The sequence below is a fragment of the Oncorhynchus mykiss genome, chromosome 13 (assembly GCF_057628025.1).
Source record: "Oncorhynchus mykiss isolate SJ-2025 chromosome 13, ASM5762802v1, whole genome shotgun sequence".
In the NCBI taxonomy this organism is placed as follows: Eukaryota; Metazoa; Chordata; class Actinopteri; order Salmoniformes; family Salmonidae; genus Oncorhynchus; species Oncorhynchus mykiss.
This window is the reverse complement of record NC_143034.1, coordinates 18,323,525-18,350,000: the sequence shown is the minus strand read 5'-3', so window position 1 is coordinate 18,350,000 and position 26,476 is coordinate 18,323,525. Positions and strand designations below refer to the sequence as shown.

Sequence of the window (26,476 nt, the reverse complement as noted above, 5' to 3'; positions counted from 1 at the left end):
AGCACTGGGCCTGACCTCACGAGGCTCAGAGAACACTACTGATACCACTGTACCACAGCACTGGGCCTGACCTCACAAGGCTGAGTCAGAGAACACTACTGATACCACTGTACCACAGCACTGGGCCTGACCTCACGAGGCTCAGAGTCAGAGAACACTACTGATACCACTGTACCACAGCACTGGGCCTGACCTCACGAGGCGGAGTCAGAGAACACTACTGATACCACTGTACCACAGCACTGGGCCTGACCTCACGAGGCTCAGAGTCAGAGAACACTACTGATACCACTGTACCACAGCACTGGGCCTGACCTCACGAGGCTCAGAGAACACTACTGATACCACTGTACCACAGCACTGGGCCTGACCTCACGAGGCTCAGAGAACACTATTGATACCACTGTACCACAGCACTGGGCCTGACCTCACGAGGCTCAGAGAACACTATTGATACCACTGTACCACAGCAGTTCACAATGATCTAACAATCAGAGAGAGTTCTTGATGATACTGATGGAAACAGCTCATTATCTGTAACCACGTGGAATGAATAGGTCAAAAATAAACATTCATCCATATTACTGCAAATTCCCAGATCAGGTTGGATTCTATCACTCCAGTGTGTGTCTGTGTGTGTCTGTGTGTGTGTGTGTGTGTGTGTGTGTGTGTGCGCGCGCGTGCGTGCGTGTGTGTGTGTGTGTGCGCGTGTGTGTGTGTGTGCAATATGTGACATTTGGCAGCAAGGAAAATGTGAAGTGTTCATTAACATTAGAGCTGGGATCAGTGTACAGCTTCAGAGACAAAGAGAAGCACTCTCCCTTTTTCCTCTCTCTCCCTCCCCCCTCTCTCTACCTCCTCCCTCCCTCTTTCCTCCCTCCTCCCTCTCCCTCCCTCCCTCCCGCCATCTCTTCAGACACAACCGTCCATGTCAGGTACTGCAATCAGCCAGACTACATAATAACCAGATGGGAGGTGTGTGCGTTTATGCGTGTGCATGTGTCTATGTCTATGTCTATGTCTATGTCTGTGTCTGTGTGTGTGTGTGTGTGTGTGTGTGTGTGTGTGTGTGTGTGTGTGTGTGTGTGTGTGTCTGTGTGTGTGTGTGTGTGTGTGTGTGTGTGTGTGTGTGTGTGTGTGTATGTGTGTGTGTGTCTGTGTCTGTGTGTGTGTGTGTGTGTGTGTGTGTGTGTGTGTGTGTGTCTGTGTGTGTGTGTGTGTGTGTGTGTGTCTGTGTCTGTGTCTGTGTGTGTGTGTGTGTGTGTGTGTGTGTGTGTCTGTGTGTCTGTGTCTGTGTCTGTGTGTGTGTCTGTGTGTGTGTCTGTGTGTGTGTGTGTGTGTCTGTGTGTGTCTGTGTCTGTGTCTGTGTGTGTGTGTGTGTGTGTCTGTGTGTGTCTGTGTCTGTGTCTGTGTGTGTGTGTGTGTGTCTGTGTGTGTGTGTGTGTGTGTGTGTGTGTGTGTGTGTGTGTGTGTCCATGCTGAGTGCTGTCTGATGACTGCTGGGAAGCCCAGAGAGCTGATGAAAGGATTAGCGTTGCTGATTACGAGACGAAGACGAGACGACGGTGAGACAAAACGGACGAGACAAGCCATCGGTCCCAGCGTGAGATAAACACAACACACGACACGCATTCAAACAAACCATCACACACACACAGAAAACATCAGGTATCTCTGACACTCATTAAAACATAAAGTAAGGATTACCTGCCACATAACAGCAGATCATGTTTTTTTGTCTAAAACCCTGGTGAAAGGGGCCAAGACACAAACCACACTGACACCTGAGACTGTTATCTCACTATTTCAGTCACGCTGGTATGAATGAGTCGGGAGGCAGGCGCAGGAATGCACAGGCGCAGGAATGATTCAGACACCGTTGCCCGAGAGCACACAAACAACTATACATACCTCGGCCTAGACATCAGCGCCACAGGTAACCTCCACAAGCTGTGAACGATCTGAGAGACAAGGCAAGAAGGGCCTTCTATTCCATCAAAAGGAAAATAAACTTTGACATACCAATTATGATCTAGCTAAAAATACTTGAATCAGTTATATTGCCTTTCATGGTTGTGAGGTCTGGGGTCTGCTCACCAACCAAGAATTCACCAAATGGGACAAACACCAAATTGAGACTCTGCATGCAAAATTCTGCAAAAATATCCTCTGTGTACAACGTAGAACACCAAATAATGCCTGCAGAGCACAATTAGGCCGATACCCACTAATTATCAAAATCCAGAAAAGAGCTGTTAAATTCTACAACAACCTAAAAGGAATCGACTCTCAAACCTTCAATTACAAAGCCATCACCTACAGAGAGATGAACCTGGAGAAGAGTCCCCTAAGCAAGCTGGTCCTGGGGCTCTGTTCACAAACACAAACACACAGAGCCCCAAGACAGCAACACAATTAGACCCAACCAAATCATGAGAAAACACAAAGATAATTACTTGACACATTGGAAAGAATTAACAAAAAACAGAGCAAACTAGAATGCTTTTTGGCCCTAAACAGAGAGTACACAGTGGCAGAATACCTGACCACTGTGACTGACCCAAACTGAAGGAAAGCTTTGACTATGTACAGACTCAGTGAGCATAGCCTTGCTATTGAGAAAGGCCGCCGTAGGCAGACATGGCTCTCAAGAGAAGACAGGCTATGTGCTCACTGCCCACAAAATGAGGTGGAAACTGAGCTGCACTTCCTAACCTCCTGCCCAATGTATGACCATATTAGAGATACATATTTCCCTCAGATTACACAGATCCACAAAGAATTTAAAAACAAACCCAATTTTGATAAAGTCCCATATGTACAGGGTGAAATTCCACAGTGTGCCATCAGAGCAGCAAGATTTGTGACCTGTTGCCACAAGAAAAGGGCAACCAGTGAAGAACAAACACCATTGTAAATACCACCTTTATGTAATTTCCCCTTTGTACTCTAACTATCATTACAACACTGTAAATATAGTAGAGGTAATATGACATTTAAAATGTCTCTATTATTTTGGAACTTGTGTGAGTGTAATATTTACTGTTCACTTTTTATTGTTTATTTCACTTTTGTTTATTATCTACCTTATATAAACATTTGTTTCCCATGCCAATAAAGCCCTTAAAATGAATAGAGAGAGAGAGAGAGAGAGAGAGAGAGAGAGAGAGAGAGAGAGAGAGAGAGAGACACACAGAGAGAGAGAGAGAGAGAGAGAGAGAGAGCGAGACAGAGAGAGAGAGAGAGAGAGAGAGAGAGAGCGAGACAGAGAGAGAGAGAGAGAGAGAGAGAGAGAGCGAGACAGAGAGAGAGAGAGAGAGAGAGAGAGAGAGAGAGAGAGAGAAAGACACAGAGAGAGAGAGAGAGAGAGCGAGACAGAGAGAGAGAGAGAGAGAGAGAGCGAGACAGAGAGAGAGAGAGAGAGAGAGAGAGAGAGAAAGCGAGGAAATAATGAACAAGGAAACATATCCTATAACTAGTCTAAAACACATGACTGAAACTCAATGATTCCTCCTCCTACACGTTAAACATCACAGGAAATCAACCTCTGATGTTATTATGGAACCTATTACAATGTGCACTTCATCCTAATGTCTTTCTAATGGATTGATCATGATAGAGAATAGACAGTGTGTGTGTGTGTGTGTGTGTGTGTGTGTTCCTTTCAGTATCCTGCCCTAGCCAGTGCCTCTTTGCCATGAGTCCCCAAAAATATCCCAATCATCACAATGTCATTATTACAATGGTCCCGTTGCCATGGTCACCACACACACACACACACACACACACACACACACGCACACACACACGCACACAAGCGCACAGGCACACTTACTGGCAGTCTTTGTGGGTAGGTTTGTAGTAGTAGACAGGAACAAACGCCTCATATTTCTGCTTCATCAATTCGTTCCCATTCTCCGCCATGAACTGTAACACACACCCACCCACACACACAGAGAAAGAGAGAAGTTGAGAGAGACAGAACAGACGGGCGGATGAGTCATGATTGCATGTGTCATACCACGTATTAGCTAAACACAGACAATTCCTCCCAGTGGATTGTTTTGAATGTTAAATATGCAGCACGACCATTCATTTCCTACAGGATAATGTCCTATTCTTCAGGATGGACGGGACAAAAGCCTGTTTCATTTCATATTCATGTCAGGTTCATCACGGAGTTATGACTCAGTCATACATGACTATGTATAGTCATGGATTCAGAACTGGGTTCAAAAACGATTTCAAATCTTTCAAGTATTTTGAGCGTCAGCTCTAGCCTGCCTGGAGTGACAGATGGGCGGGGTTTGCCATTTTGGGACGACTCTGTCGGTCTGTCAAGCCAGGCAAGCTCAATCAAGCACAGATAAAGCATTTGAAATGATTTAAAAATAGCGATGAACCCAGAGCCGATTGGATTTGAAGAAATATTGTGATTTGGGTCATTTTGGTAAGCAGCTCACCTTCACTTCCTGGTCTTCCCAGCGGGAGAGGCTGAGGGATTTGACCTTCATTCCGATGTCGGGAATATTCCTGTGGATCCCGGAACATTGAACACAGATGAACACTCCTAAGGAACAGGAGCCCCAACTAGGATCTGATGGAGGGATGGATGGAGGCAAGGAGGGAGAGAGAGAGAAGAAGAACAGAGAACAACAGAGAGAGGTGTGTGGTTTCATTGGGAGTTTGTGGTACTAGCTCAAATGGAATACTTTTAGAAAAAACGACATTTCACATCGAAAACACTTGGAATGCTTGCTTTGACCTTTGCCCTCTTGAGTAAGGAGCAGATTCTCTGTGAAGATCCAATGATAAGGTGTATAGGACGTACAACAACATACCACACTACAACTCAGTACAAAGTGCTGGACCACATACCTTCAGGGTAGATATGGAGGCAGTCAGGGAAGAGAAACCTTCCTTTTCATTTAACATTTGTACTGAATGTCTCCCATCTCCCTCGATTGGCTCATACCTGTTTACTTTAGCTTGACCACACCCATCTTATCTACCTGACACAGCCTGGTGCAGGGCCAGCTACCAACCGACGGAGTGTGTGTGTGTGTGTGTGTCTTTAACCTACTACACCGTTGTATCCCCTATGACAAAGTCAGCGTAGGCCACAGAAACCCTGCGTGCGTCTACATTGCGGTAGACCTATAGGTCTGTTCTGTTGGAAGTGATCCGGTAGCCTACAGTAGTGTTAACCTACAGAATGTCTTACTGTTGTTCCCTTTCATATCCTACTTTCTTTCATTCTGATAATCACATGATGATGTCTGGAGCGCTGAGGAGGCCTGTTTCACATCTAGATGTGCCTGAATAACCAACACTCATTTCAGACTGCGGGGGAATCAATTTCAAAAAAGATTTGAATGCTACTTATAAACGCATGTTATTGCCCCGTGTATTGGGACCTTTGGGTACTAAACTGGCCTATTCCCCATACATAAATGACATTTTATGAGTGACTTCACGAGTGACTTGGCAGATGCCATTATTAACGTGTGAGTGTAGTCAGTGCATGTCTTGTCCAGGGACTACTGCAGTATGCTGCCCAGCATTCTTCTGTCCTCATGCCATCAGACTGCCACATAGCTAACACAATGGCTACACAGACTATCTATGTTGTCCTTTGTTCTTATTTTTGTACTGTCTCTAAGCACCCTCGCAGAGCCCTACACACTACACACACTGACGCTCCAACACACACACAACCTTTACTAAGGACATGCCACTGACTTTGAGTAAAGCCAGAGTGTCTATGTATGTGGGTGACTCAACACTACACACGTCAGCTACTACAGCGACTGAAATGACTGCAACACTCAACACTATACACGTCAGCTACTACAGTGACTGAAATCACTGCAACACTCAACACTATACACGTCAGCTACTACAGCGACTGAAATGACTGCAACACTCAACACTACACACGTCAGCTACTACAGCGACTGAAATGACTGCAACACTCAACACTACACACGTCAGCTACTACAGCGACTGAAATGACTGCAACACTCAACACTATACACGTCAGCTACTACAGCGACTGAAATTACTGCAACACTCAACACTATACACGTCAGCTACTACAGTGACTGAAATCACTGCAACACTCAACACTATACACGTCAGCTACTACAGCGACTGAAATGACTGCAACACTCAACACTACACACGTCAGCTACTACAGCGACTGAAATGACTGCAACACTCAACACTACACACGTCAGCTACTACAGCGACTGAAATGACTGCAACACTCAACACTATACACGTCAGCTACTACAGCGACTGAAATGACTGCAACACTCAACACTATACACGTCAGCTACTACAGCGACTGAAATGACTGCAACACTCAACACTATACACGTCAGCTACTACAGTGACTGAAATCACTGCAACACTCAACACTATACACGTCAGCTACTACAGCGACTGAAATGACTGCAACACTCAACACTATACACGTCAGCTACTACAGCGACTGAAATGACTGCAACACTCAACACTACACACGTCAGCTACTACAGCGACTGAAATGACTGCAACACTCAACACTACACACGTCAGCTACTACAGCGACTGAAATGACTGCAACACTCAACACTATACACGTCAGCTACTACAGCGACTGAAATGACTGCAACACTCAACACTATACACGTCAGCTACTACAGCGACTGAAATGACTGCAACACTTAATGAAGAGCTGCAGTTAGTTTCAGAATAGGTGGCAGGGAATAAGTCAGCCCTAAATATTTCAACTAAAAGCATTGTATTTGGGACAAAACACTCACTAAACCCTAAACCTCAACTACATCTTGTAATAAATCATGTGGAAACTGAGAAAGTTGAGAGACTAAACTGCTTGGAGTAACACTGGGTTGAAAACTGTCATGGTCAAAACATGTTGATACAACAGTAGCTAAGATGGGGAGAAGTCTGTCCATAGTAAAGTGATGCTCTGCCTTCTTAACAGCACTATCAACAAGGCAGGTCCTACAGACTCTACTATTGTCACACCTGGACTACTGTTCAGTAGTGTTGTCAGGTCCTACAGACTCTAGTTTTGTCACACCTGGACTACTGTTCAGTAGTGTTGTCAGGTCCTACAGACTCTACTATTGTCACACCTGGACTACTGTTCAGTAGTGTTGTCAGGTCCTACAGACTCTACTATTGTCACACCTGGACTACTGTTCAGTAGTGTTGTCAGGTCCTACAGACTCTACTATTGTCACACTTGGACTACTGTTCAGTAGTGTTGTCAGGTCCTACAGACTCTAGTTTTGTCACACCTGGACTACTGTTCAGTAGTGTTGTCAGGTCCTACAGACTCTACTATTGTCACACCTGGACTACTGTTCAGTAGTGTTGTCAGGTCCTACAGACTCTACTATTGTCACACCTGGACTACTGTTCAGTAGTGTTGTCAGGTCCTACAGACTCTACTATTGTCACACTTGGACTACTGTTCAGTAGTGTTGTCAGGTCCTACAGACTCTACTATTGTCACACTTGGACTACTGTTCAGTAGTGTTGTCAGGTCCTACAGACTCTAGTGTTGTCACACCTGGACTACTGTTCAGTAGTGTTGTCAGGTCCTACAGACTCTACTATTGTCACACCTGGACTACTGTTCAGTTGTGTGGTCAGGTGCTACAAAAAAGGACTTACGAAAATTGAAATTGTCTCAGAACAGGGCAGCACGGCTGGCCCTTGGATGTACACAGAGCAGAGGTCAACCGATTATGATTTTTCAACGCCGGTACCTATTATTGGAGGACCCCAAAAAAAGCTGATACCGATTAATCGGCCGATTTATATATATATATTTGTAATAATGACAATTACAACAATACTGAATGAACACTTATTTTAACTTAATATAATACATCAATACAATCAATTTAGTCTCAAATAAATAATGAAACATGTTCAATTTGGTGTAAATAATGCAAAAACAAAGTGTTGGAGAAGAAAGTAAAAGTGCAATATTTGCCATGTAAAAAAGCTAACGTTTCAGTTCCTTGCTCAGAACATGAGAACATATGAAAGCTGGTGGTTCCTTTTAACATGAGTCTTCAATATTCCCAGGTAAGACATTTTAGGTTGTAGTTATTATAGGAATTATAGGACTATTTCTCTCTATACCATTTGTATTTCATATACCTTTGACTATTGGATGTTCTTATAGGCACTATAGTATTGCCAGCCTAATCTCGAGAGTTGATAGGCTTGAAGTCATAAACAGCTCAATGCTTGAAGCACAGCGAAGAGCTGCTGGCAAAACGCACGAAAGTGCTGTTTGAATGAATGCTTACGAGCCTGCTGCTGCCTACCATCACTCAGTCAGACTGCTCTATCAAATCATAGACTTAATTATAACATAACACACAGAAATACGAGCCTTAGGTCATTAGTATGGTAAAATCCGTAAACTATCATTTCGAAAACAAAATGTTTATTTTTTCTGTGAAATACGGAACCGTTCCGTATTTTATCTAACGGATGGCATCCCTAGGTCTAAATATTGCTGTTACATTGTACAACCTTCAATGTTATGTCATAATTATGTACAATGCTGGCAAATTAATTACGGTCTTTGTTAGGAATAAATGGTCTTCACACAGTTAGCAATGAGCCAGGCGGCCCAAACTGCTGCATATACCCGGACTGCAATTTACAGAACGCAAGAGAAGTGACAATTTCCCTAGTTAAAAGAAATTCATGTTAGCAGGCAATATTACCTAAATATGCAGGTTTAAAAATATATACTTGTGTATTGATTTTAAAGAAAGGCATTGATGTTGATGTTTAGGTACATTGGTGCAACGACAGTGCTTTTTTCACGAATGCGCTTTTTAAATCATCACCCGTTTGGCGAAGTAGGCTGTGATTCAATGATAAATTAACAGGCACCGCATTGATTATATACAACACAGGACAAGCTAGTTAACCTGGTAATATCATCAACCCTGTGTAGTTAACTAGTGATTATGTGAAGATTGATTGTTTGTTTATAAGATAAGTTTAATGCTAGCTAGCACCTTACCTTGGCTCCTTACTGCACTCGCATAACAGGTAGTCAGCCTGCCACGCAGTCTCCTCGTGGAGTGCAATCAGCCATAAACCGTGTCCAAAAATGCAGATTACCGATTGTTATGAAAACTTGAAATCGGCCCTAATTAATCGGCCATTCCGATTAATCGGTCGACCTCTAACACAGAGAGCTAATATAAATAATACGCATGTCAATCTCTCCTGGCTGAAAGTGGGGGAGAGATTGACTTCATCACTACTTGTATTTATGAGAGGTATTGACAAGCTGAATGTACCGAGCTGTCTGTCTAAACTACTGGCACACAGCTCGGACACCCATGCATACCCCACAAGACATGCCACCAGAGGTCTCTTCACAGTCCCCAAGTCCAGAACAGACTATGGGAGGCACACAGTACTACATAGAGTCATGACTACATGGAACTCTATTCCACATCAGGTAACTGATGCAGTAAAATGTGATTTTAAAAAACAGATGAAAAAGAATCCACCTTATGGAACAGCGACTGTGAAGCAACAGAAACATTAGCACAGACACACACACACACACACACACACACATACACACACACATGATAACATACACACACACACACACACACACACACGATAACATACACACACACACACACACACGATAACATACACACACACACACACGATAACATATACACACACACACACACACACACGATAACATACACACACACACGATAACATACACACTATACATACACATTGAAATGTAGATATGTGGTAGTGGTGGAGTAGGGGCCTGAGGGCACACAGTGTGTTGTGAAATCTGTGAATGTATTGTAATGTTTTTAAAATGGCATAAATTGCCTTCATTTTGCCGGACCCCAGGAAGAGGAGCTGCTGCTTGGTCAGCAGCTAATGGGGATTCACAATAAATACAAATACACTCTCTCCATCATTTACTCACACACACATAACATATACACACATTTATAGACTACACACTCCCAGTCAGATACAATCATTACATACGCTGCTGCTACTCTGTTAATCATATATCCTGATGCCTAGTCACCATACCCCTATACATATCTAACTCTATAGATCCAGTATCCCTGTACATTATAATATGGTACTGACCCTGTATATAGTATGTTTACCCCTATACATATCTACCTCTATAGATCCAGTATCCCTGTACATTATAATATGGAACTGACCCTGTATATAGTATGTTTACCCCTATACATATCTACCTCTATAGATCCAGTAACCCTGTACATTATAATATGGTACTGACCCTGTATATAGTATGTTTACCCCTATACATATCTACCTCTATAGATCCAGTATCCCTGTACATTATAATATGGTACTGACCCTGTAGTATGTTTACCCCTATACATATCTACCTCTATAGATCCAGTATCCCTGTACATTATAATATGGTACTGACCCTGTATATAGTATGTTTACCCCTATACATATCTACCTCTATAGATCCAGTATCCCTGTACATTATAATATGGTACTGACCCTGTATATAGTATGTTTACCCCTATGCATATCTACTTCTATAGATCCAGTATCCCTGTACATTATAATATGGAACTGACCCTGTATATAGTATGTTTACACCTATACATATCTACCTCTATAGATCCAGTATCCCTGTACATTATAATATGGTACTGACCCTGTATATAGTATGTTTACCCCTATACATATCTACCTCTATAGATCCAGTATCCCTGTACATTATAATATGGTACTGACCCTGTATATAGTATGTTTACCCCTATGCATATCTACTTCTATAGATCCAGTATCCCTGTACATTATAATATGGAACTGACCCTGTATATAGTATGTTTACACCTATACATATCTACCTCTATAGATCCAGTATCCCTGTACATTATAATATGGAACTGACCCTGTATATAGTATGTTTACCCCTATACATATCTACCTCTATAGATCCAGTATCCCTGTACATTATAATATGGTACTGACCCTGTATATAGTATGTTTACCCCTATACATATCTACCTCTATAGATCCAGTATCCCTGTACATTATAATATGGTACTGACCCTGTATATAGTATGTTTACCCCTATACATATCTACCTCTATAGATCCAGTATCCCTGTACATTATAATATGGTACTGACCCTGCATATAGTATGTTTACCCCTATACATATCTACCTCTATAGATCCAGTATCCCTGTACATTATAATATGGTACTGACCCTGTATATAGTATGTTTACCCCTATACATATCTACCTCTATAGATCCAGTATCCCTGTACATTATAATATGGTGCTGACCCTGTATATAGTATGTTTACCCCTATACATATCTACCTCTATAGATCCAGTATCCCTGTACATTATAATATGGTACTGACCCTGTATATAGTATGTTTACCCCTATACATATCTACCTCTATAGATCCAGTATCCCTGTACATTATAATATGGTACTGACCCTGTATATAGTATGTTTACCCCTATACATATCTACCTCTATAGATCCAGTAACCCTGTACATTATAATATGGTACTGACCCTGTATATAGTATGTTTACCCCTATACATATCTACCTCTATAGATCCAGTATCCCTGTACATTATAATATGGTACTGACCCTGTATATAGTATGTTTACCCCTATACATATCTACCTCTATAGATCCAGTATCCCTGTACATTATAATATGGTACTGACCCTGTATATAGTATGTTTACCCCTATACATATCTACCTCTATAGATCCAGTATCCCTGTACATTATAATATGGTACTGACCCTGTATATAGTATGTTTACCCCTATACATATCTACCTCTATAGATCCAGTATCCCTGTACATTATAATATGGAACTGACCCTGTATATAGTATGTTTACCCCTATGCATATCTACCTCTATAGATCCAGTATCCCTGTACATTATAATATGGTACTGACTCTGGATATAGTATTCTTACCGCTATACGTATCTATACATACATACAGTGCCGTGCGAAAGTATTCGGCCCCCTTGAACTTTGCGACCTTTTGCCACATTTCAGGCTTCAAACATAAAGATATAAAACTGTATTTTTTTGTGAAGAATCAACAACAAGTGGGACACAATCATGAAGTGGAACGACATTTATTGGATATTTCAAACTTTTTTAACAAATCAAAAACTGAAAAATTGTGTGTGCAAAATTATTCAGCCCCCTTAAGTTAATACTTTGTAGCGCCACCTTTTGCTGCGATTACAGCTGTAAGTCGCTTGGGGTATGTCTCTATCAGTTTTGCACATCAAGAGACTGACATTTTTTCCCATTCCTCCTTGCAAAACAGCTCGAGCTCAGTGAGGTCGGATGGAGAGCATTTGTGAACAGCAGTTTTCAGTTCTTTCCACAGATTATCGATTGGATTCAGGTCTGGACTTTGACTTGGCCATTCTAACACCTGGATATGTTTATTTTTGAACCATTCCATTGTAGATTTTGCTTTATGTTTTGGATCATTGTCTTGTTGGAAGACAAATCTCCGTCCCAGTCTCAGGTCTTTTGCAGACTCCATCAGGTTTTCTTCCAGAATGGTCCTGCATTTGGCTCCATCCATCTTCCCATCAATTTTAACCATCTTCCCTGTCCCTGCTGAAGAAAAGCAGGCCCAAACCATGAAGCTGCCACCACCATGTTTGACAGTGGGGATGGTGTGTTCAGCTGTGTTGCTTTTACGTCAAACATAACGTCTTGCATTGTTGCCAAAAAGTTCAATTTTGGTTTCATCTGACCAGAGCACCTTCTTCCACATGTTTGGTGTGTCTCCCAGGTGGCTTGTGGCAAACTTTAAACAACACTTTTTATGGATATCTTTAAGAAATGGCTTTCTTCTTGCCACTCTTCCATAAAGGCCAGATTTGTGCAATATACGACTGATTGTTGTCCTATGGACAGAGTCTCCCACCTCAGCTGTAGATCTCTGCAGTTCATCCAGAGTGATCATGGGCCTCTTGGCTGCATCTCTGATCAGTCTTCTCCTTGTATGAGCTGAAAGTTTAGAGGGACGGCCAGGTCTTGGTAGATTTGCAGTGGTCTGATACTCCTTCCATTTCAATATTATTGCTTGCACAGTGCTCCTTGGGATGTTTAAAACTTGGGAAATCTTTTTGTATCCAAATCCGGCTTTAAACTTCTTCACAACAGTATCTCGGACCTTCCTGGTGCGTTCCTTGTTCTTCATTATGCTCTCTGCGCTTTTAACGGACCTCTGAGACTATCACAGTGCAGGTGCATTTATACGGAGACTTGATTACACACAGGTGGATTGTATTTATCATCATTAGTCATTTAGGTCAACATTGGATCATTCAGAGATCCTCACTGGACTTCTGGAGAGAGTTTGCTGCACTGAAAGTAAAGGGGCTGAATAATTCTGCACGCCCAATTTTTCAGTTTTTGATTTGTTATAAAAGTTTGAAATATCCAATAAATGTCGTTCCACTTCATGATTGTGTCCCACTAGTTGTTGATTCTTCACAAAAAAATACAGTTTTATATCTTTATGTTTGAAGCCTGAAATGTGGCAAAAGGTCGCAAAATTCAAGGGGGCCGAATACTTTCGCAAGGCACTGTATCTTGCCTCCCTGCCTTTGACAAAGTGGGCACTGCTTATCACAGACAGGCATCAGCGCTCACCTAAAAAGCCCATAATTATGCCATTGGTTATAATATGTCATTGTTTTTGGGCAGAATTATGTGAGGTCTTATGTGTTGTTGGAGGTGGGTCTTGGTCAGTTTAGCTCAGAAAAGCCACCCTCGCTTATCGCCATGCATATGCGGCCACCTAATCCTGCCTAATGAGCGGGCCGGTGTTGTGCCGAAAATCTCCCCCCTGCCAGAATTCTGCCCCCTTCCCGTTCTGCTGCAACTTGCTAGTTGAGATTTCTGCTTTTCACTCCATTGTCAGTTTAGCCTACATTTCACGGATCTTAGTAGCAGAAAGCAGTTTTGTCTGCGGTTTTTGGGTTTGGCTATTTGTTTCAAGTGTCTGTGGCGGTTCTAGCTTGTATGGCGCCCTGGGAGAACTCCCCGTTCAGCGCCCGCCCACACCCCGGGGCGGCAAGATGCCGCTCTACTCCCTCCTCTATGTTTAATATAACACACATATATGAATTATTCATTTCGGTTGCCTTTCGGTTGCCAACGTGAAGTTGGTTCTATAGAAGTATTTGACTCTGATGTGTGCCACCGAAAGTATTTGACTCTAACCACAAAATTAAGGAAAATAGAAGGGGGGAAGGGGTTCTGGCAGGGGGGAGATTTTCGGCACAACACCTGTTCAGCTCCTAACATTAACCCCTAACAAATAGAGCTAGCTAACATTAGCCACAACAAATTGGAATTCGTAACATGTCATAAATTTAGCAAATTCGTAAAATATTGTACAAATTGCATTTCAGAACATATTGACGAATTGCAATGCGTAACATACCATACGAAATGGAGACGGACATCCACAAATGCATACGAAACATAACATATCATACATACTAAATGGTGTTTCGGATTTAAGTACAGAATAATACGAAATGCTCTGAGACCACGTTGCAGACTGAAGCCCACATAAATACATACTTTTGGAAACAATATCCCTACATTTCTGAACCAACCTCTCGTGTAAGGCCAGATTCTGGTTCACCGTTAGGTTACAAATGAAAAGTCGATTTAAAATGCAAGTAGGCCTATTCTGCTCCTAACATTCCCAGATCAACTCAAATAGACCTAAAATAGGCTAAAGGTATTTTTCTACCTATACATGTCAGGACCTGTCGCATGCCAACTCCCACCCTCTCTCATCTAGAACGTCTAGGCTAGAAGGTTCTTTGCAGCAAAGTTATAACATCAGCATCACATTTCAACTTACCAGGCGCACCACAGTCTGCGCACGCGTCGTTCCCTGGCTTTTGAATGATCTCTTTCAAGAGACGAGAAACTCTCTCGTTCCCAGGCATTTCCAATCCTTTAAATCAGTCCGGAACCGAGAAGACAACCGAAAAATCACAGCATAAAAGTGTGTCTTCGGGTGGGTCCTCGGCTCCCTACACACGCAGGCGGCAGCCTAGACGAGAGGATGAGGAGGTATGTCAGGCTCAACTGAAAGAAGAAGAGAAATAAACTTCCACTCAAATCGATTCTTCCGTTCGGTCCATTCAGTGAAACACTTGCATGGTTCTCACCGCCCAACCTGAGTTTTGTGCAAACTCCCTGTCCTTGTTAAAAAAGGATTTGTCACAACTTGTTGTTGGTTGAGCCTCTCTCTCCGACACCTTTCAGGGAGGGTGTGTGTGAGGGGAGGGAGCCTAACCTACACTCGGAAGTGAACTGCTGGTTTTGTTCAGACTTGCTGTTCCGCATAATTGTACGGTGCTCAATCAGATAACAAAATGACTGTTCTCTAAAGGTTGTAGTACCATATTCCACCGCTAGATGGTAGCAGTCCACCAGCAAGGAGAAGTCAGCGCATAGCTCAGTAGCGCTCCAAGGAAACCAAATAATGTTGAGTGTGTGTGGATGCGTTGTCCTTTTAAGTCCCTGTTTCGTATTGAGTGTAGGCTATTACAGGACCTTGTACTCTCTATTGCTCCTCTGACCTGTCCTTGCACCCTATCGATCGAAAAGTGTGGTCAGAAGATTTGTGTGTGGGTGGGGGGGGGGGGCTCTCCATTGCGCTGAATCAAGCGTGATGGAATCCCAGGACAGTGTTGGAGAAGCTACTCTGAAAATACAATTTACCAAGCTACAAAATAGGCTACTTCCCACTGGAAAAAGTTAAGATTCACTAAATTTACCCTTAATATGAAAAATATGACATACTTATCTTAAGTTACTTTGAAAAAGTAGTTTACATCCAAACTACTTCTTGAAAAATTGTCATATCTAAATCTGAAATGTCATAGACTACAAATTGCAAGAACAAATCCCTCTGGGGTCAAATGTTCCCATAGTCTATTAAACACAAAAACTGTTCTTAGGCAGGTCTTATGCTGAAACATAAACAACATGATTCCCTACCTCACACATATTTCATTTAGCACCTCTGGGGTTTGTGGTATATGGCCAATATCTGCCTTGTGTTGTGGGTAAGAACAGCCCTTAGCAGTGGTATATGGCCAATATCTGCCTTGTGTCGTGGGTAAGAACAGCCCTTAGCAGTGGTATATGGCCAATATCTGCCTTGTGTTGTGGGTAAGAACAGCCCTTAGCAGTGGTATATGGCCAATATCTGCCTTGTGTCGTGGGTAAGAACAGCCCTTAGCAGTGGTATATGGCCAATATCTGCCTTGTGTCGTGGGTAAGAACAGCCCTTAGCAGTGGTATATGGCCAATATCTGCCTTGTGTCGTGGGTAAGAACAGCCCTTAGCAGTGGTATATGGCCAATATCAGCCTTGTGTCGTGGGTAAGAACAGCCCTTAGCAGAGGTATATGGCCAATATCTGCCTTGTGTCGTGGGTAAGAACAGCCCTTAGCAGTGGTATATGGCCAATATCAGCCTTGTGTTGTGGGTAAGAACAGCCCTTAGCAGTGGTATATGGCCAATATCTGCCTTGTGTCGTGGGTAAGAACAGCCCTTAGCAGTGGTATATGGCCAATATCTGCCTTGTGTCGTGGGTAAGAACAGCCCTTAGCAGTGGTATATGGCCAATATCTGCCTTGTGTCGTGGGTAAGAACAGCCCTTAGCAGTGGTATATGGCCAATATCTGCCTTGTGTCGTGGGTAAGAACAGCCCTTAGCAGTGGTATATGGCCAATATCTGCCTTGTGTTGTGGGTAAGAACAGCCCTTAGCAGTGGTATATGGCCAATATCTGCCTTGTGTCGTGGGTAAGAACAGCCCTTAGCAGTGGTATATGGCCAATATCAGCCTTGTGTCGTGGGTAAGAACAGCCCTTAGCAGTGGTATATGGCCAATATCTGCCTTGTGTTGTGGGTAAGAACAGCCCTTAGCAGTGGTATATGGCCAATATCTGCCTTGTGTCGTGGGTAAGAACAGCCCTTAGCAGTGGTATATGGCCAATATCAGCCTTGTGTCGTGGGTAAGAACAGCCCTTAGCAGTGGTATATGGCCAATATCTGCCTTGTGTCGTGGGTAAGAACAGCCCTTAGCAGTGGTATATGGCCAATATCTGCCTTGTGTCGTGGGTAAGAACAGCCCTTAGCAGTGGTATATGGCCAATATCTGCCTTGTGTTGTGGGTAAGAACAGCCCTTAGCAGTGGTATATGGCCAATATCTGCCTTGTGTTGTGGGTAAGAACAGCCCTTAGCAGTGGTATATGGCCAATATCTGCCTTGTGTCGTGGGTAAGAACAGCCCTTAGCAGTGGTATATGGCCAATATCTGCCTTGTGTCGTGGGTAAGAACAGCCCTTAGCAGTGGTATATGGCCAATATCTGCCTTGTGTTGTGGGTAAGAACAGCCCTTAGCAGTGGTATATGGCCAATATCTGCCTTGTGTTGTGGGTAAGAACAGCCCTTAGCAGTGGTATATGGCCAATATCTGCCTTGTGTCGTGGGTAAGAACAGCCCTTAGCAGTGGTATATGGCCAATATCTGCCTTGTGTCGTGGGTAAGAACAGCCCTTAGCAGTGGTATATGGCCAATATCTGCCTTGTGTTGTGGGTAAGAACAGCCCTTAGCAGTGGTATATGGCCAATATCTGCCTTGTGTCGTGGGTAAGAACAGCCCTTAGCAGTGGTATATGGCCAATATCTGCCTTGTGTTGTGGGTAAGAACAGCCCTTAGCAGTGGTATATGGCCAATATCTGCCTTGTGTTGTGGGTAAGAACAGCCCTTAGCAGTGGTATATGGCCAATATCTGCCTTGTGTCGTGGGTAAGAACAGCCCTTAGCAGTGGTATATGGCCAATATCTGCCTTGTGTCGTGGGTAAGAACAGCCCTTAGCAGTGGTATATGGCCAATATCTGCCTTGTGTCGTGGGTAAGAACAGCCCTTAGCAGTGGTATATGGCCAATATCTGCCTTGTGTCGTGGGTAAGAACAGCCCTTAGCAGTGGTATATGGCCAATATCTGCCTTGTGTCGTGGGTAAGAACAGCCCTTAGCAGTGGTATATGGCCAATATCTGCCTTGTGTCGTGGGTAAGAACAGCCCTTAGCAGTGGTATATGGCCAATATCTGCCTTGTGTCGTGGGTAAGAACAGCCCTTAGCAGTGGTATATGGCCAATATCTGCCTTGTGTCGTGGGTAAGAACAGCCCTTAGCAGTGGTATATTGCTTAATTAACTACTGAAAAAACTACTTAGATTTGAATTTAGTTCAACTACCACCAAGCTATTACCAAATGTAGTTACTAGTTGAACTACATGACTTCTCCCCAACACTGCCAAGAGCCATCCATGGCTCACATAGCCATCTGCCCCACCAACCCCAATGTATGTTCATGCACAAATGTATGTGAGGGACAGTCATAATATTGGGTATATTATAAGATGTAACAAATAAATTGTATTATACATGGTTATGTTGGCTGACAACCTTATGCCTTTATTGGTAATGAAAGTAAATAATTAAATCTAGCCTCTTGCTTTTGTTCAATCTGCCCCATGTGCCAAAGCACATTACAGCAAAAAAAAAAAAGTTGAAAGTTGTTTTGTTGTGTCTATACAGAGCCACTGGAGTAACTAATGGTTATTTTAAGTGCCGTGGTGAATTTATTTTATTTGTTGTGCAACATTTGTTATCGTTGAGCAGGAGGCGTCATGGCAATAAGTGAGACAAATGGGTTTCATTTAACGGCTAGATGAGCAAACCGGGCTTGACGTGACTTTGTTCTACCACACCGGTTTTCCACGGTGACAGCAAACGCTAATGTTCACCACGGCCCGTTACCGAAAGCTCATTTGTGAGAAACGGGACTGAGTATAGGCTAGCGTTTTATCTTCGAGCCGCTGCCGCCCTCTGGAATGTAGAACGGAATTTAGATTTTAGATTCAGACCCTTAACAATTCTTCTTACAGTTCTGGAATGGGTGGCCAGTAATAAACTGGTCCTGAACATCTCTAAAATTAAGAGCGTTGTATTTGGTACAAATCCTTCCCTAAGTTCTAGACCTCAGATGAATCTGGTAATGAAGGGTGTGGATGTTGAACAAGTTGAGGAGACTAAATTACTTGCCATACCTTAGATTGTAAACTCTCACGGTCAAAACAGACAGATTCAATGGTAGTAAAGATGGAGAGGTCTGTCCTTAATAAAGAGATGCTCTGCTTTTTTGACACCACACTCCACAAAGCAAGTCCTGCAGGCTCTAGTTTTATCCTATTGTGATTATTGTCCAGTCATGTGGTCGAGTGCTGCAAAGAAATACCTAGTAAAGCTGCAGGTGGCTCAGAACAGAGCAACACGTCTTGCGCTTCATTGTAATCAATCAAATGTATTTATAAAGCCCTTCTTACATCAGCTGATGTCACAAAGTGCTGTACAGAAACCCAGCCTAAAACCCCAAACAGCAAGCAATGCAGATGTAGAAGCACTGTGGCTAGGAAAAACTCTCCCCTCTGTCTTCCCCATACAGAAGTTTGACTCTGACCTGTTCAAGACTGCCATGGCCTGTCTGAGTGCCATTTCTCTGTCTTCCCTATACAGAGGTTTGACTCTGACCTGTTCAAGAACCTAGGAAGAAACCTAGAGAGGAACCAGGCTCTGAGGGGTGGCCAGTCCTCTTCTGGCTGTGCCGTGTGGAGATTATAACAGAACATGGCCAAGATTTTCAAATGTTCATAAATGACCAGCAGGGTCAAATAATAATAACCACAGTGGTTGTAGAGGGTGCAACAGGTCAGCACCTCAGGAGTAAATGTCAGTTGGTTTTTCATAGCCGATCATTCAGAGTTAGAGACAGCAGGTGCGGTGGAGAGAGAGAGTCTTAAACAGCAGGTCTGGGACAGGCAGCACGTCTGGTGAACAGGTCAGGATTCCATAGCCGCAGGGAGAACAGTTGAAACTGGAGCAGTAGCACGACTAGGTGGACTGGGGACAGCAAGGAGGTAGTCCTGAGGCATGGTCCTAGGGCTCAGGTCCTCTGAGAGAAGAAAGAAAGAGAGGAAGAGAGAGAGAGAGAATTAGAGGGAGCATACTTAAATTCACACAGGACACCGGATAAGACAGGAGAAATACTTCAGATATAACAGACTGACCCTAGCCCCCCCATAAACTATTGCACCATAAATACTGGAGGCTGAGACAGGAGGGGTCGGGAGACACTGTGGCCCCGTCCAACGATACCCTGTCCGACGCCCACTTTGCCAAAGTACAGCCCCCACACCACTAGAAGGTATAGCCCACAAAGATCTCCCCCACGGTACGACCACGAGGTGGGTGCCAACCTGGACAGGAAGATCCCATCAGTGACTCAACCCACTCAAGTGATGCACCCCTCCTAGGGACAGCATGGAAGAGCACCAGTAAGCCAGTGACTCAGCCCCCGTAATAGGGTTAGAGGCAGATAATCCCAGTGGAGAGAGAATCCCAGTGGAGAGAGGGGAACCGGCCAGGCAGAGACAGCAAGGGCGGTTCGTCGCTCCAGTGCCTTTCCGTTCACCTTCACACTCCTGGGCCAGACTACACTCAATCATAGGACCTAATCAGAGGGCTAATATTAATACTATGCATGCCAGTCTCTCTTAGCTAAGAGTTGAGGAGAGACTGCATGCCAGTCTCTCCTCAACTCTTAGCTAAGAGAGACTGACAGAGACTTCTTGTTTTTATAAGAAACAATAATGTGTTGGAAAATTCCAAATAGTTAGCATAGTCCACTTACACACAGCACTGGCACACACACTTACCTTACCCGGCATGCCACAAGGGGTCTTTTCACAGTCCCCAGGTCCAGAACAAATTCAAGGAAACGTACAGTATTATAGAGAGCCAGGAGTGCCTGGAGCTCCCTTCCATCTTATACACAGTATTATAGAGAGCCAGGAGTGCATGGAGCTCCCTTCCATCTTATACACAGTATTATAGAGAGCCAGGAGTGCCTGGAGCTCCCTTCCATCTTATACACAGTATTATAGAGAGCCAGGAGTGCCTGGAGCTCCCTTCCATCTTATACACAGTATTATAGAGAGCCAGGAGTGCCTGGAGCTCCCTTCCATCTTATACAGAGTATTATAGAGAGCCAGGAGTGCATGGAGCTCCCTTCCATCTTATACACAGTATTATAGAGAACCAGGAGTGCATGGAGCTCCCTTCCATCTTATACACAGTATTATAGAGAGCCAGGAGTGCATGGAGCTCCCTTCCATCTTATACACAGTATTATAGAGAGCCAGGAGTGCATGGAGCTCCCTTCCATCTTATACACAGTATTATAGAGAGCCAGGAGTGCATGGAGCTCCCTTCCATCTTATACACAGTATTATACAGAGCCAGGAGTGCATGGAGCTCCCTTCCATCTTATACACAGTATTATAGAGAGCCAGGAGTGCCTGGAGCTCCCTTCCATCTTATACACAGTATTATAGAGAGCCAGGAGTGCCTGGAGCTCCCTTCCATCTTATACACAGTATTATAGAGAGCCAGGAGTGCATGGAGCTCCCTTCCATCTTATACACAGTATTATAGAGAGCCAGGAGTGCATGGAGCTCCCTTCCATCTTATACACAGTATTATAGAGCCAGGAGTGCATGGAGCTCCCTTCCATCTTATACACAGTATTATAGAGAGCCAGGAGTGCATGGAGCTCCCTTCCATCTTATACACAGTATTATAGAGAGCCAGGAGTGCCTGGAGCTCCCTTCCATCTTATACACAGTATTATAGAGAGCCAGGAGTGCATGGAGCTCCCTTCCATCTTATACACAGTATTATAGAGAGCCAGGAGTGCCTGGAGCTCCCTTTCATCTTATACACAGTATTATAGAGAACCAGGAGTGCATGGAGCTCCCTTCCATCTTATACACAGTATTATAGAGAGACAGGAGTGCATGGAGCTCCCTTCCATCTTATACACAGTATTATAGAGAGCCAGGAATGCATGGAGCTCCCTTCCATCTTATACACAGTATTATAGAGAGCCAGGAGTGCATGGAGCTCCCTTCCATCTTATACACAGTATTATAGAGAGCCAGGAGTGCATGGAGCTCCCTTCCATCTTATACACAGTATTATAGAGAGCCTGGAGTGCATGGAGCTCCCTTCCATCTTATACACAGTATTATAGAGAGCCAGGAGTGCATGGAGCTCCCTTCCATCTTATACACAGTATTATAGAGAGCCAGGAGTGCATGGAGCTCCCTTCCATCTTATACACAGTATTATAGAGAGCCAGGAGTGCATGGAGCTCCCTTCCATCTTATACAGAGCAAGTGAACAACCTGGCTTCAATAAACAAATACAGCAACACCTCACGGCACAACGCCCCATGTGACCTACTGGTTGTGTGTATGTACTGACATGTGACCTACTGGTTGTGTGTATGTACTGACATGTGACCTACTGGTTGTGTGTATGTACTGACATGTGACCTACTTGTTGTGTGTATGTACTGACATGTGACCTACTGGTTGTGTGTATGTACTGACATGTGACCTACTTGTTATGTGTATGTACTTACATGTGACCTACTGGTTGTGTGTATGTACTGACATGTGACCTACTGGTTGTGTGTATGTACTGACATGTGACCTACTTGTTGTGTGTATGTACTGACATGTGACCTACTGGTTGTGTGTATGTACTGACATGTGACCTACTTGTTATGTGTATGTACTGACATGTGACCTACTGGTTGTGTGTATGTACTGACATGTGACCTACTGGTTGTGTGTATGTACTGACATGTGACCTACTGGTTGTGTGTATGTACTGACATGTGACCTACTGGTTGTGTGTATGTACTGACATGTGACCTACTTGTTGTGTGTATGTACTGACATGTGACCTACTGGTTGTGTGTATGTACTGACATGTGACCTACTGGTTGTGTGTATGTACTGACATGTGACCTACTGGTTGTGTGTATGTACTGACATGTGACCTACTGGTTGTGTGTATGTACTGACATGTGACCTACTGGTTGTGTGTATGTACTGACATGTGACCTACTGGTTGTGTGTATGTACTGACATGTGACCTACTGGTTGTGTGTATGTACTGACATGTGACCTACTGGTTGTGTGTATGTACTGACATGTGACCTACTTGTTGTGTGTATGTACTGACATGTGACCTACTGGTTGTGTGTATGTACTGACATGTGACCTACTGGTTGTGTGTATGTACTGACATGTGACCTACTGGTTGTGTGTATGTACTGACATGTGACCTACTGGTTGCGTGTATGTACTGACATGTGACCTACTGGTTGTGTGTATGTACTGACATGTGACCTACTGGTTGTGTGTATGTACTGACATGTGACCTACTGGTTGTGTGTATGTACTGACATGTGACCTACTGGTTGTGTGTATGTACTGACATGTGACCTACTTGTTGTGTGTATGTACTGACATGTGACCTACTGGTTGTGTGTATGTACTGACATGTGACCTACTGGTTGTGTGTATGTACTGACATGTGACCTACTTGTTGTGTGTATGTACTGACATGTGACCTACTGGTTGTGTGTATGTACTGACATGTGACCTACTGGTTGTGTGTATGTACTGACATGTGACCTACTGGTTGTGTGTATGTACTGACATGTGACCTACTGGTTGTGTGTATGTACTGACATGTGACCTACTGGTTGTGTGTATGTACTGACATGTGACCTACTGGTTGTGTGTATGTACTGACATGTGACCTACTGGTTGTGTGTATGTACTGACATGTCTGTGGAACTGACACTACATGTTCATGTTTTTAAATGTATGTAAATTGTAGTCTTTTGTCTTTAATGTCTTTTTCGTTATATGTCAGACCCCAGTAAGAGCTGTCGCTATCGCCGTCGGCTAATGAGGATCCTAATTAATCACATCACACCGCTGGGTTAGCCAGGCTAATTGATATGGGTAAAAGTTTACGGACAAAATGTTGGAGGAGTTTTTTGTTGGCGTGTGTGTGCGTGCCTGAGAGAGAGAGAGAGAGAGAGAGAGAGAGAGAGAGAGAGAGAGAGTGAAAGAGAGTGAAAGAGAGAGAGAGAGAGAGAGAGAGAGAGAGAGAGAGAGAGAGAGAGAGAGAGAAAGAGAGTGAAAGAGAGTGAAAAAGAGTGAGAGAGAGAGAGAGAGTGAAAGAGAGTGAAAGAGAGAGAGAGAGAGAGAGAGAGTAAGAGAGTGAAAGAGAGAGAGAGAGAGAGTAAGAGAGAGTGAAAGAGAGTGAAAGAGAGCGAGAGAGAGAGAGAGAGTGTGAGAGAAAGAGAGTGAGAGAGAGAGAGAGTAAGAGATTGATAGAGTGAATGAGAAAGCGAGAGAGTAAGAGAGTGAAAGAGAGAGAGTAAGAGAGTGAAAGAGAGAGAGAGAGAGAGGAAGAGAGTGAAAGAGAGAGAGAGAGAGAGTGAGAGAGAGAGTAAGAGTGAAAGAGAGAGAGAGAGAGAGAAAGAGAGAGAGTAAGAGAGTGAAAGAGAGAGAGAGAGAGAGAGAGTGTGTGAGAGAAAGAGAGTGAGAGAGAGAGAGAGTAAGAGATTGATAGAGTGAAAGAGAAAGCGAGAGAGTAAGAGAGTGAAAGAGAGAGAAAGAGAGAGAGTAAGAGAGTGAAAGAGAGAGAGAGCAGCAGATCTGTGAGTTAGGGACCAATGTTATTCTTCTATTTTGTCTGTCATTTATTTCAGTTACTCAAGATCACTTCTCCTTGACGAGGCCATTAGACAATACAGTTTCTGATTTGATTCTCTCTTTCTCACTCCCTCACCCCCTCTCTCTCTCTCTCTCCCACTCCCTCTCTCCCTCTCTCTCTCCCACTCCCTCTCTCCATCTCCCTCTCCCACTCCCTCTCTCCCTCTTACGCACATCACTGCATGTAATTTATATGCAAAGGTTTTTTTTAGGCTTGCTGGGCATGACAGGGGCTGAATGCCGCTGCCTTTAGACCATCAGCACACAAGGCTGCGTTGCACTGGCTAAGGCTTCGATTCAATCAGATGAAGCATTAACCCGCGCTGGCAGACAGCCGCATCAATTCTGGTGAACCCACAAACATCCAGCCCTCATACTGTATGTCTCTCCTTTGTTATAGCGTCATAACTGTTTCTCATATTGATTCATTTCTCCTTCTCTCTCACACATACACCCCCCCCCCCCCCCCCCCACACACACACACACACACACAAATGACAATGGTGTTGTAGTTGAAATTATATGTTTGGTTACGCTCACCCTACTTAATCACATCACTATAATCATGCATGGGTTCATGGATGAAGCACGGTAATCCATTTGGAGGCTTACACACACACACACACACACACACACACACACACACACACACACACACACACACACACGGACACACACACACACAGACACACACACACACGCACACACACACACAGGCTTTCATGATGCATACAATATAATTGTTCTGTAATGTATCCCCCTATTGCCGGATGAGCCCATGTCACACCCATGTGAACCCCTTTAACCCACACCAATCACACAAGCTCAGAGCACCGTTCTGTATTCATCCCGAGGGCCAGGTGCTTCACAGTATCGTTGAGGGTTGAGATGATATTGATTACAGCCTGAACCCTCTGTCAAGCATTTCGCGCTGTCGCTTATGATGATGGTGACTCACAGTTAGAAGCAATGCTGCCTTCCACCACGCCATGCCGTTCCTGACTTCAAACGCACAAACTGCCTAGGCTGAGACGGACAGAGGCTAATTTGTAGACTGCCTGAAGCTCATTTATTCTATCTCGCCTCGGTGGTTAAGAAAAACACGTGGAGAGAGAGAAGGAAATAGATAGATAGAATGAGGGGGGAGAGAGAAGGAGCACGAGATAATGGCCTTGTTTCATTGATTGACTCCTCTATTCCGTGAATATGGATTTGCCTCTCCGAATCAGCACAGTGCAGTTTGAACCGCGCCCTTTCAACACAACACAATCATACATTTTCAGCACAGGCCCCTCGCGGAGGGGGTTCCATTTTCCCTCCATTCGCCAACGATTGCCAGGAGAGCCCGCGTGCTGAGGTGGTTTGTTCGCTGTGTGAAGGGAGGAACACCCCTTTTCTTGTTAAGCCTGAAGCTTCTCAAAGCTTTTCATGAAAGACGATAAGGACATTGTTACATAGGCTAACGAACTCCCAGCTTACAGCTGGAGATGTTTTTGAAGTGAAAAACCATAACGAAGTTGAGTCTTTGATCTTCCTTATGTAATACCCAGAGGCTCCATCTCTGCCTGCTTATGGACACTATTGTCACGCCCTGGCCTTAGTATTCTGTGTTTTCTTTATTATGTTGG

General features: G+C 43.8%; 1 protein-coding gene and 1 long non-coding RNA gene across 3 annotated transcripts in view; one reads left to right on the top strand and one right to left on the bottom strand.

The window, feature by feature from the left end:
• The window catches only part of LOC110513643 (arf-GAP with dual PH domain-containing protein 1), a 45,249-nt gene extending 29,797 nt beyond the window's left edge, over positions 1–15,452 (bottom strand). Inside the window, exons 1-3 of one of the 2 annotated variants that reach the window (XM_090195547.1) lie at positions 14,986–15,452; positions 4,464–4,597; positions 3,836–3,927 (exon numbers count right to left, since the gene is read on the bottom strand). In XM_090195547.1, the coding sequence (XP_090051673.1) occupies positions 3,836–3,927; positions 4,464–4,597; positions 14,986–15,073 (314 nt within the window). In that variant the 5' untranslated portion in view covers positions 15,074–15,452. Of the gene's footprint in view, positions 1–3,835; positions 3,928–4,463; positions 4,598–14,731; positions 14,896–14,985 lie in introns of those variants that run through there. The other variant, XM_090195548.1, reaches the window with a different exon arrangement.
• LOC118938203 (uncharacterized) overlaps positions 1–26,476 on the top strand; it is a 56,534-nt gene that overhangs the window by 4,995 nt on the left and 25,063 nt on the right. The window lies entirely within an intron of this gene.